The 12,872-nt window shown below is 43.3% G+C and overlaps 1 protein-coding gene across 1 annotated transcript; it reads right to left on the bottom strand.

The window, feature by feature from the left end:
- Positions 1–291: 291 nt before the first annotated feature.
- Positions 292–1,472, bottom strand: LOC147604414 (NDR1/HIN1-like protein 10). Its single transcript, XM_086795474.1, has one exon. It carries the CDS (start codon positions 1,266–1,268, stop codon positions 312–314), a length of 957 nt encoding a protein of 318 aa, XP_086651600.1. The 5' UTR covers positions 1,269–1,472; the 3' UTR covers positions 292–311.
- Between the last annotated feature and the right edge of the window lie 11,400 nt (positions 1,473–12,872).

The raw sequence follows: 12,872 nt of genomic DNA, 5'->3' as shown, positions 1-12,872 counted from the left end.
ACATTAACAGAAATAGAAAATAACCCCCCCACACACACACAAAAAAAAGAGCGCTACGATAAAAAAAGGTTGATGAAGGACTGGGATTATACATTGTGTTGACCACACTCAATAAAACCACCCATTCCCTGAATGCTGCATCATGCAGGACCAAGAAAAATAAACTTTTACTACCAGATTCTCTCACTACGACTACTATTACTGCTGCAGCAGCAAAAAAAGGATCACAAGCAACGTTTAGTGCAGGAAACAAATCGAGCTCAAGTAGGTGAAATGAAACGTTTTCGCTGCCAGATGAGTTATACAGCAGCCTATCTGGAGGCGAAAAGCAGCAAAAATGGTAAGCGTCGGGATGAAATCTTGACGTCGCAGCTGTTGGATAAGGCTTCGGCATTGCCGGAGGAGGTGGGAGAGCCAATTTGTACTGAGCAGACGAGGCGGAGCTTGACATGGCTGGATTTCCAGGCCCCGAGCTTGATGGCCACCACGGCCAACGTCTCCACCTGCAGGGGGAGGCTGGCCTTTGCAGCCAGAGACGTCGTCAAGCTCGCCCCAACATCCCGCCTCAACGAGACATCGTTGCCATGCAGGTCTAGCTGCAGCATAGTGGTGTTCTTGTGGCCCTGATAGAATGGAGAAATCGTCCCGGAGCTGATCAGGACGCCCTCATAAAAGACCGAAACGCTCACGTCCTCGTGAAAGATGCCCAACTTCTTGTTAGGGTTACGCGCGCTGATCGCGAGGAGGGTTTCCGAGCTCAGATACAGACCTGTTTCTGCTCGAGAGGTGGACGTTATTCCTGTGGGTTGGCCTGACATGTTGAACTTGGAGATTCTAAGGTCTTCCACGGCGTACTTGGGCACTCTGGGCTGGGCTACAAGATAGAAGACAAGCACGGCGATGGCCAGAAAGAGGGTGATGGAGAGAAGTATTGAGCAGAACCAAGCCAGGCAGCGGCAGCAGGGGCTGCGGGGATGCCGCTTCGAGGTCTTGCTGGGGTGATTGGCAGGGAGGGGGAGGGGCACTTTGTACACAAAATCTTTAGGAGGGGCGACTTTACTTGCCCCAGATTCAGCGGCCTGCTGTAGTGGTGGATGGTGAAATTGCTTCGCTGGAGCTGGCCCGTGACTCTCTATCTGCAAGGTATGATGATGATGCAGCTGCGGATCGCCTGCTTGCTGCTTCTTGTCATTGTCGTATAATGGTAAATCTGAGAATTGATCGTCAAGAGGTGGTTGATGATCGATGGGATGCAGTCGATCAGCCATTGAGAATTAATGGAGAGCTTGAAAATTGGTACAGTATATTAGCTGAATGCAGCTTGCTTTTTAAATGGCCGCGGGAGATTGATTGATTTATGCTTGAATACTCTATATTGTACCAGAAAAACAAAAAAAACGAAAACAGTTCGGATCAGAGCGAGTAGAAGGAGACAAAGAGGAAAGGAACAAAAGAAAAGCGATCCGACTCAACAGCAGGCCTGTGTATGTAATTGTTTGTGTGTGTGTGTGTGTGTGTGTGTGTTTGTGATATGCATGATTAATAGGAGAGGGAGAATTAGTGGCAGCTGGCTTTCGAGGGAACAAAGCTGGCGAATGGGGCGTATCACACGTGATTGTGAAGAATGCGACGAGTTGACAGCGAAGTCGGAAACGGGGCTTGATTGGATTAACGCGCGGATACCGCCTGGTCCTGCGCGACGTTTACCACCTCTGCCACACGGCGTACCCCGCCCACTTCTGGGGCAGTATCTTCACCACTTTTGCCGACCGAAATTTGTAAAGAATTAGCAAATGCAATTTGAATATTTGAAAAATCGTAAATAAATTATTCATTTAAAGCAATATCTCTCTGTTTTGTGGAACCACTATTTTATCTTATATTCAAGAACCCTAAAAGTGAGAGGATCTCATTAAAATACATCTAAAAATAGTGGAAAAACACTTCATAGTTTTGCTAATTAATCTATTGAAGCTCAAAACTGCCATGCAATGATTGATGTAATGATCTACGGAAGTATATATACTTGTCAATCTGAGGTTGTGCAAACACCTCATAATTATGATCCAACCATATTGTCCATATAGCAAGAAAAGAGCATATTCACTACAACAGAATGAGGGTCTAGTAGCAAAAATAGCAGCATTTTTATAACTAGAGGGGTAGCTAGGTGTTGGCCCATTTTCGCCGTTAGAAACACTGCTATTTTCGCTGCAATAGACTCGCTGCTCAAGCAGCAAAAATATCGCTGCTATATTTTCGTTTTGCTGAGCAACGAATGCTCTGCACAGCAAAAAAAGAGTTGGGGCAGATTGGGGAGTCTGCAAAGGACTCCCTAGTCTGCCGCCCTAGGTCTTTTTAAAAAAATTAAAACAGAATCACAGTTTCAGATTTGTAACACAAACACAAATATAAGAAACACATACATTGTGGAGAATGCAATTGAGCCCAAAAAGTTATTATATTTCAGAAATTGTTGGGCCTTTGGCCATATATACATAAAGTTTTTACAATGAAGAGGTGTCTAACTGGAATCCTTATCGGGTTCCGAGTGATCTTCATCATCCGATTCCTCATCCTCTTCACTTGCTTCATGCTGATAATCTGGATCCTCCTCCTCTTCTTCCCCTTCATCTTACATACATGCCATCAAGCGTAAGGTAAGCAAGAGCATTAAAATACAATTAGATGTATAAAAGAGAATGGTTTAGGCAACACATTACCCCATCAGCTTGAGTCCCCAAAACGAACTCATCCAAGTGTACACCTCGCGTACGCATCCACGCCCATAATTGCGGACGGGGGGCTCTATACCCATAGTCATATTCCTCCTTTGTTGGGTCACGCCCAACAACCTCCCTCTACTACAAAAAACAACTAAGAAAATATACAATTATTTCAAGAAAACAACATAGTACAAAATGAAATGAAAGGAGAGAAGAAATGATACTTACGAAACGAGCAAGAAAGGAGGATTTCCCGCCGGAGCTGAAGTTGGGTGCTTTCTCACGAAGTTGCGTGCGTGCCTCCACTCCTCAGCTCTATACATGCTAGGCTTCTCGAAATTATTATTTGCTGCTCTCTTGATATTTGCTCTCCTAGTAGAGAGCAAAAGCTTCTTGGACAAGCAAAGACCCGTATGTGGCACGTGGAACTCCGACTTTAGTACATCGATAACATATTGCTTAGAAAATTTATCTTGTGCTTTCCACTTTTTGAAGGAGTTCACAAACTCTAGGTTTGCAAGTACATGCATACGATTCATGACTTGCTTTCCTCGTACATCCATCATCACGAGGGCACCATATGCATCCACGGTGTATGGTAGGAGGCGTGGATTCAACGATGGAATGGGTCTCCTGGGGGTTGGCTCATAATGTGTAGATGAATAGCCCCCCTGTTGGGGAGATGCATCGGGAGACCTAGTGCTGCTTTTGCCAAAGGAAAAGCAGTCTGCTCCCCCCCGCGCTAGCACGTCTACTACCCCCTAGACTCCCTACTACGTCGTCATCATGGTGAAGACGGATGTGAGGAAGCGGGGGTGGGTCTAGTAGAGGAAGGTGGTGTAGGCTCATCACAACCATATTGTGATGGGCTTGCACCACTCAGCCCCACGTCTATCAAAGGCACGTCTACCCCAACTGAGCAAGTGGGGTAGATTGCCCCCACGGCATCGACGACTGGCCAAGTGGGGTAGTCTGTCACCATGGCGTCAACTGGCCCGACTGTAAGCCTGCCTGCATATAAGATTAAAATATAAGACAAATAGAATGTATAAAAGATTAACTTTGTGTATGTGAAAAGGTTTGATGGAACCATACCTATGTTTGTGTAAACTATGACCAAGCTTGCTGCCCATATCGTTCATTTATAATGGACAACAGATTGGCCACATTGGGATCTTGTGACGGGATCGACATTGCTACATACATGCATAGGCAACAAAACACGATTGCTCTAACCCAAGCCATACTTAAAGCTTAGACAAAGAATACAACATGTGATATTAGAACATTGTTAAGACCTCCTACAATACTGCTTAGACAAGCAGGGTGGACAACGGCCCTCCCCCTCCACTATAACCACATAACCACTCCTAACTTGACATAAGCAGCATTCTAGATGGCATGTAACAATGCCCCATATCTCTATGTATAAATTGATTTTCTAAACCCGGCACCCTAGGGAAAAATAAACATGAGGTTGACATAAGCAGCATTCTAGATGGCATGTAACAATGCCCCATATCTCTATGTATAAATTGATTTTCTAAACCCGGCACCCTAGGGAAAAATAAACATGAGGTTGAATGAATAAGGCCACTTACCTCGACAATGTCAAGCCAACCAAGAGAAAACAACAACACAAGCTTAGACAAAAAATACAGCCTGTGATATTAGGACATTGTTACGACCTCCTACAATACTACTTAGACAAGCAGGATGGACAGTGCCCCTTTCGGATGATAGCTTCTGAGGACTTTCCACACACCGTATACGCTATGCATAGGCCTATAGGCTCTTGACCTAAAACTAATCCCTGGCACCCAAGGGTGCAAAAACATAAAGAGAAGAAGCATAAATAAAGAGGGCTTACCGCTACTAGCCGGATCCGTATAAACCGTATGCGTGGCCTATGCCCTTGGAGGTTGTTCGCTTGAATAGACCTACAAAAGATTATCATAATAAATCAAAACATTAGTTCATTAGTTCATACGACCTATGCATAAGAGGGCTATGCATAGGGGCCTATGCATAAGCCATATGCATACGCCCTATGCATAGCCCTATTGCATAAGAGGGCTATGCATACGGCTATTGCATAAGAGGGCTATGCATAGCCTATACATAAGGCCTATGCATAAGCTCTATTGCATAAGAGGGCTATGCATAGCCTATACATAAGCTCTATTGCATAAGAGGGCTATGCATAGCCTATACATAAGGCCTATGCATAAGCTCTATTGCATAAGAGGGCTATGCATAGCCTAGCCCTCTATTGCATGAGGGCTATGCATAGGGCTTATGCATACCCTATGCATAGCCTAGTCCTATTGCATAAGAGGGCTATGCATAGGGCTTATGCATACCCTATGCATAGCCTATGCATAAGGCTATGAATAAGGCCTATGTATAAGCCCTATTGCATAAGAGGGCTATGCATAGGCCTTATGCATACCCTATGCATAGCCTATGCAAAAAGCCGATTGCCTATTGACCAATCCTCGGCACCCAAGGGTGCAAAAACACAAAGACAAGAAGCACAAATGAAGAAAGAGGGCTTACCGTATGAGAGGCTATGCCCAAAACCTTGCTTACTTGAATAATCCTATAAAAAAGAAACATAATAAATAAAAAAGTTAGTCCTCATTAACACATTAGTAAGCAAGAAGAACAAGCGAAAAAAGAGGTGAGTACCCTAAACCCTACTCCTAATGCATAAGTGAATGGAAAAGCTAGTTTATGTTAAGCCTAAACCCTAGCATAATGCACACAATGCTTAATAGAAAGCTTTGATGGAGAGCTCTCCATCAAAGCTCTTTATTAGAGCTCTATGCATTAGGCTAGGGTTAGGGAAAGGGAGAGGAAAGAGAGAGGAAGGGAGAGAAAAGAGAGGGGAAGGGAGAAAAGGAGAGAGGGAAAGGGAGAGAAGCTCACGTCGGCTCACGTTGGCGGGAGTCACATTTTCGCAGGTCGCCTGCTAAGTAGTGAAATTTCTCTGCTAGCTCGCTGGTGAGCAACGAAATTTTGCTGGGCACTGTATTTTTGCCTGTGCAGTGAAAAAACGTTGTTGTGGTCACTGTCTAGCAGTGAAAACTTGGGTAAATTTTTTGTATATAGCAGTTCATTAGGAATTTTTTTGGACCCAAAGAGGGCCTCTTGGATTAACTTTTGATTAGGAATGGACCAATATAGGAAGAGGGCCTCTTGGATTAACTTTTGATTAGGAATGGACCAATATAGGAAGAGGGCTGCTGGGTGCACATTTTTGACTTCTTTGATCCTAGGGGCCCTAGGCTTTGGTTTGCTAATGGGGCCTAATTACTACTCTTGTCCCCCTACCTCTTGGGCCCAAACTTAGGGGTCCCCCCACCTAGAATCGCGCAGATTAAAAACCCTAAAAATTAAAAATTTTTATTTTTTTCCCAAAAGTGTGTTTTCCCTCTCAAACTTCCCCCCAACATACTCTAGGTTTGGAAAGCTCATTTTGAACCTCTTTCTTCCTCTTCTAAGCTCTCCATTGCTGCAGAAACTCCATACCTCTCAAGCTCTCCCTCCTTGTCAAGCTCCCTCAGTCTCAAGCTCTCTCTCCCTCTTTCTTCCTTTTCTAAGCTCTCCATTGTTGCTGCAGAAGCTCCATCCCTCTCAAGCTCTCCCTCCTTCTCAAGATCCCTCCCTCTCAATCTCTCCCTCCTTCTCAAGCTCCCTCCCTCTCAATCTCCCTCTCTCTCTCTCTCTCTCTCTCTCTCTCTGTCTCTCAAGCTCCCTCCCTCTCCATTGCTGCAAAAACTCTATCCCTCTTTAGTCTACTCTAGGTTCAGGAAGCCTATTCTCAAACTCTAACCCTCTTTTAAGCTTTCCATTGCTGCACTGAAAACCCTGAACTTTCTCTCCTCTCCACTCCTTTGTTATAAAACAAGCTTTTCTTTTTCCTTCTTCTCTTTTCTTACCACCATGGCCTCTTCTCTTTTCTTACCACCATGGCCTCTTCCAGTAATGTGAGAAGACCTAAGGAGAAGGTGGAAGAGCTTGTGCTGCATAACACAAGAGATGAGAATGGAGTTTGGGCTCCAACAAGATTCAGGGTTGGGGCTTGGGTCTACATGCAGCCAAGCTCTAAGGGACCACATCGAGTGCGTCAACTGGGGAATATGCTACATCATTGGAAGGGGCGGCTATAAGGCTTCAAGCATACTAAGAAGGAAGGACTGGTTGCCATAGTGCAACATGTGTATACCCTTGGAGACCTGTACATTCAAGGCCAACGACCAAGGTTTCCTTCAAATTGTCAGTGTAACATAAACACAGCTTTAACAACATGCTAATATTAGATTTTTTGTTTTAAATTTTTTTATGATTCTCCATTTTCTTATGTCTCTCTGCAGATATTTTCCCCTCTAATTTAGTTGAGGAACAACCACTCCAAAGCCTCACTGGAGTTTTCTATGCTATGCATGCATCCATTGGAGAGGCAATGTTTGTATCTCAAAGCCCAAGTGATCTTGTATAGAACAATATCTTTTTCTTTTCTCACTCATATTTTGTAGATAAAAAACCAGGTTTATTTGGCAAGCTAGAAGAGATCCCCAACCCCCCTCTTAACAATCCCGAATGGCCCAAACCTGATGCTTGGACCATCTTATGCTTAAAGTTTAAGATGGTAAGTGATATCAAGACATCACTCAAGTTTTCAAAGGCATCTAGGTCAGTAGGGCTAAATTGGTTTTGTCCTTTACATGTTTTTGTGCACATGTTCAATTCCATGCCAATGCACCAAACAAAAACAATGTATATTTGTAATAAGGAGGTACGGTCTGACCTCATTCAAGGATTACTAGGAGAGGGTTGGGAGGTTAATGAGGGGTCACATCAAGGTGATGTGTACAAGTGCAATGTAGTAGATTCTATAGTGTCTTTCAGGTTCTTGAAGGCATGCTCTATTTTGTACATGCGTCTGCACTACCAAAGATGGATGTAAAAGCACGGGACATGGATCCCACTTCAAGCCTCAGAAGAAGAAATTATGCCTATTGAGGTAGCTGTGATGATGCAAAATGGATGGATTGAGTGAGTGGCAACAAGCAAGCATTGGAGCCTAGCAGACCTGCGTCAACACTTTAGCATCATGGGCTTTGACAATGTGGAAGAGTCAAGTTTCAAGTTGATGAGAAGAAAGGTATATCTGATTCCACTACATGTCTAGAATTAACCCTTACACTTTCTGGTTATTGTGCCACTTTCTATATTTTTACAGATTGGAAAGCATAAGGAGGGGACAACCATGGTCTCAGAATCATGGCAAATGGGGGACCTTGAATTTTCAGCAGCAAGGTGCATAGCCCTACCAACACATAGTAGGCATGTGGAAGAGCTTGAAGATGAACTGAGTATATGGGAAAATAGCCTCTGTTTTGATGCACGTGAGGGGCAAGAGTTTCAGGATATCGAGATGAAGGCAATGACAAGCTTTCAAGTCAACAAGGAGATGGAGATCAACATGAAGTAAGTGTCACAAGAGGGGCAAAAAATGAAGACATTATAATAATTTTAGATTAGATGACATGCTTGTAATTTTGTAGTAGGATCTTTTTTAACCAATCTTTATTTAATTGAAATCTTAATATTTTTACAAACTATATATTTTTTTGTCTAGCGGTCTAGTGTGAAAAGGCCAAACTTTAAAAGGTGCCTTCTTTCTCATTTTGACGCGATAGAAACCAAGCACGAGCTCACACTATCTCTTTGCATTCACATGGCTACCCACTTTGACAACTTCTGTGAGTTCCTCTCCACCACCTCGTGGGCGGGCAAGAGCGAGCTCTTTGTCATGTTCTCTCGTGAAGTCGACTTTAAAAAATCGCTCGCCCTTGCGTCCCAACATTATGAGACGTAGATTGCATACATGGAGCAATATTTGGCTCCCCACTCCATCTCCTTTCCCCATTGCCCCAATGATAGATGGGTGCCTGTTGAGCTGCTTAAGTACATTCAACAATATGCCCGCCCCTACATCCAACGCCTTAAACGCTTCATCGACATCTACATCCCCGCAGGAGCTTACTGTACCTTCAATAAGCAGGAGGTGAAGAGGTTGGGGAAGGGCAATTTAAGAATTAGGTTCCTCTTGTGGCTCGCACTTTTGCATTCCTCATTAGCGATAAGGATTCGGATGAGGAGGTAGAGATGCTTACATTGCAGTTGGCAGGGTATTTGAGGGATGACAAGGACGTGAAGGTAGTAGAAACGAGTGCTGGTGTGGAAGAGCAACTTGCATCAGAGCACTTTCCAGAGGGTGCACAATCTGCAGCAGTAGCTGAACAGCCCACTGTAGTAGAATATGCGGGGCCATCTTCCCCACACGAGGAGAGCAAGGTGCTGCCAGAGCTTGAGATCAATCTCTTGAGCACCATTGTGGTGGAAGGTGAAGAATACTTATTTCTTCATGACCTTGAAAAGGCAACTGGCTTGAGAATGGATGAATGCTTGGGCATTATATGCACGTGATGTGAGGTGGACCTTGATACGTCCAACCTCGGTCCTCACCTAGATAGTGCTATATTACCCCTTGGAGAATCTATCGCAGAGATAGTTGCTTTGGTCAAGGAAACTGTGGTTGAGACCGCGAAGCAAGCCCCAGTTCCAGAGGAGAAATTCACAACCTTACAAGATAGCCTAGAGGCTGAAAAGGATACCCTTGCTGCTGAAGTGATGGAGGAGACCAAAGCACCAAAAAAGGATGAGGCTAAATCCTCGATTGACCTCTCTGCCCCCACCAGCACTTTAGCAAAAGAAGACATTGAGCAAGAGGTAATAATTAACCTTTAACAATCTAGAAACATTTGTAATTATGTATAGGAAAATATTTTGATTTTTCCTTTGATTGCAGAGGGTGGTTGAAATTGTCACATTTACTATGGGAGAGGCGGCAGCAGAGCAGAGACCAGGCCAAGGTCCATGGACATGATGCTGCGTTGGCGCACTATCTTGGTTGACTTTCTGTGGTGGATGGCATCGCCATTATCCACAGAGCTATACCCCTCAATCTGCCTTCACTCTCTTCTTTTTGAATGCCCTCTCTAAGGTGCTCTGTGTAGCCTTTATGGCGGAACATAGCACCAAATGTATAGTTCTGATTAAAAAATCCCTTACCTTCGATGTTTTTGGTTCTGGATTTAGGGGTAAGCTTCTTGCTCGTATAGGTATAGCCAAAAGCATAGGCATAGAGGATCCTCAAGAAATAGCCCAATCACTCCTTGAGCACACTCTGCCTAATAACAAGAGAAGGAAGCTCAATATTGTAAGAAAGCTTTTGTAAAGATGATGTATCACTTCTTATTATGAATACAATACAATTTTTGCAAACTTATTTTCATCAAGTATATCATTGTTTTTCTAGTTTGTACCATCAATGTTTTTGTGAATGCATCAGAAATGAACCTGGGAGGAGCATGGGGGAGCAGTGCTAGAACAGTGCGAATTTTGAGCCTGCACCGCTTTGCAGAGCCTAAATTGGCAATTCGCACTGTTTTGGCACAGCTTTCCCAGCCCTTTCAGGAGCAATTTTGATGTATTGGATGACAAATAATGTATTTTTACACATGATTCAAGATATTTTATTCTTGTAAGTTATTGTTTCTCATAATCAATGTAAACTTGATTATAAATGCATAAGAAATGATTCTGAGTGGCTAGTGTCAGAACAGTGCAAATTTTGAGCCTGCACCGTTGCTGTAGAGCCCAAATTCACACTGTTCTGGCATAGCTTCCCTAGCCCTTCAGGAGAAATTCTGATGCATTGGATGACAAATAATGTATTTTTACACATGATTAAAGGTATTTTTATTTTGTAAATTACTGTTTTTATAATTAATGTATTTAACTTCATTATAAATGCATTAGAAATGATCCTGAGTGGCTGGGGGAGCAGTGCCAGAACAGTGCAAATTTTGAGCCTGCACTGCCATTGCAGAGCCTAAATTTGCACTATTTTGGCATAGCTTTCCCAGTCCTCCAGGAGCAATTTTGATGCATTGGATGACAAACAATGTAATTTTACATATGATTAAAGCCGTTTTTAGCTTATAAACTATTGTTTCTCACAATTAGTGTACTCAACTTCATTATAAATGCATCAGAAAAGATCCTGAGTGGCTAGGAGAGCAGTGCCAGAACAGTGCAAATTTTGAGCTTGCATCGCCGCTGCAGAGCTTAAATTCGCACTGTTCTGGCGACATAGCTTCCCTAGTCCTCCAGGAGCAATTTTGATGCATTGGATGATAAACACTATATTTTTACACAATGTGATTAAAGGTGTTTTTATCTTATAAACTACTGTTTCTCACAATTAGTGTGCTTAACTTCATTATAAATGCATTAGAAATGATCGTGAGTGGCTAGGGGAGAAGTGCCAGAACAGTGCAAATTTTGAGCCTACATCGCCGTTGTTACAGAGGCCAAATTCGCATTGTTCTGGCACAGACAGCTTCCTCAGTCCTCTAGGAGCATTTTTGATGCCTTGGGTGACAAACTGGCACATGATAGACACTCCATGTTAAACAAACATGATGACATCGAGACATTGTAAGAGAAACTTAAAATTTTAATTATCACAGAAGGTTACAAATGAAAGCCAGATAGGCTTGTTACAAAGGGTTTCATTTGTAACAAAAGAGTTGCTTCAAAAAAAAGGTTATCTGGCTTTGTAACAAGAGTTACTTCAAAAAAAAGGTTAACATCTAAGATCTCTAGATCGTGTCTCGCTCGCCTCGAATGCGCCGAGCTAGTTGCATGTCCTTGGCAGATATGGTAATCCTCTTTGCATGTATTGCAAGGAGGTTGGTGTCTTCAAAAAGCCCAACAAGGTAAGCCTCGGAGGCTTCTTGCAATGCTTCAAGGGCAATCCCCTACACACAGAACTCTGTTCTATATCGTTGGAGAATCTCCTTCATTGTGCAAGCAAAAGGGACTCTTCTTTATTAGCAACTCAGTGTTCCTCTGATAAAACTTGATTTCTCATAGAGCCCTATGCCCTTGGCGCATTCTTCTCCTTGGAGCTCTCTGTGTTGTGTTAGTGCATTGGCGAGGTTGGGACTTCCTTGGCTTGAAGAGCTTGACCTTTCTATGCTTGCGCGCACTTTGCAAGAACCTCCTCTTGGTCTCTCTCATAGTCTGAATCCTCCTCCTCCTGTTGCTGTGGTACCTTTGTATCAAGCGGGTAGGTAGGGGACCCTGTCCTGGGTAGTAGGGTCTTGCCACCTATGGTGCTATGCAATGTAGGAATGTTTTCACCAACCCAGTCGAGCTACTTATCATCAGCCTCTCTGTCTTGATCTCTGGGGTGGTTGCATTTTGTGGGGTCTTCTTCACACGCTTGCTCCCACTAGAAGGGCTTGCATGTGTGCACGTTGGTGTTGCTGTGGGAGGAGGGTTGGACTCTGGTGATCCCATTGGGCGTGTCCTAGAATCCAAGGGGTCACTCTCTTCCATGGTGTCGCCAGTGTATGGTCATTGGGTGCCTTGCACTGTGTTTTGTAACACGTGCGGTGTTCTTGTTGGTGCGTGCCATATCCATGTACGACTATGCTAATGTGGTGATGTGTTGGTGTCCTTATTACGTGGGTGTCTACATAGATCTTGAGCTCAAGCTCTCTAAAAAAGTGAAATGAAAATGAAGTGAGAGAAGGAACTATTAATAGTTTTTTTTAAGGGCAAAAAACACCTAGCTAAACTTATTTTCTTAGAGGGTGTTTTCCATGCTAAAATATTTCTATGCATTAGTAGCATGAAGACATAGAGGTGTGGAAGCATAGAGTGTGTGGATAGGGACATACATAGGAGATGAACATGGTGGGGAAATTATTATTGGGGACTCCTTAGGCTTTGTGAAGGACCATCAAACACAAGCGACCTCTTTATCTTCTCTCTATCGTGCACTCATCCACACTATTGAACAGCTTACTTCTATGTAAGCTCAAGGTCAAGAAGACGTCAAAACATGAAAAACCTCAAGATATGGATTGGATCATTTATCAAGACTAAAACAATCTCTCTAAATAAGTTATAATTTTGTGATGAAAAGTTTTTGTCTTATGATTGGCCCTTGTTACATTAGTTTTTTTTAATATGTATTACATTTTAATGTGTGAAAAAGCT

The sequence above is a fragment of the Cibotium barometz genome, chromosome 62 (assembly GCF_041138505.1).
Source record: "Cibotium barometz isolate CiBa-2024 chromosome 62, ASM4113850v1, whole genome shotgun sequence".
In the NCBI taxonomy this organism is placed as follows: domain Eukaryota; kingdom Viridiplantae; phylum Streptophyta; class Polypodiopsida; order Cyatheales; family Cibotiaceae; genus Cibotium; species Cibotium barometz.
This window is presented reverse-complemented; position numbering and strand designations above follow the sequence as displayed.

Coding starts and splice junctions, on each gene's coding strand:
- LOC147604414 (XM_086795474.1), bottom strand. CDS start 1,268: ATGGCTGATCGACTGCATCCCATCGATCATCAACCACCTCTTGACGAT.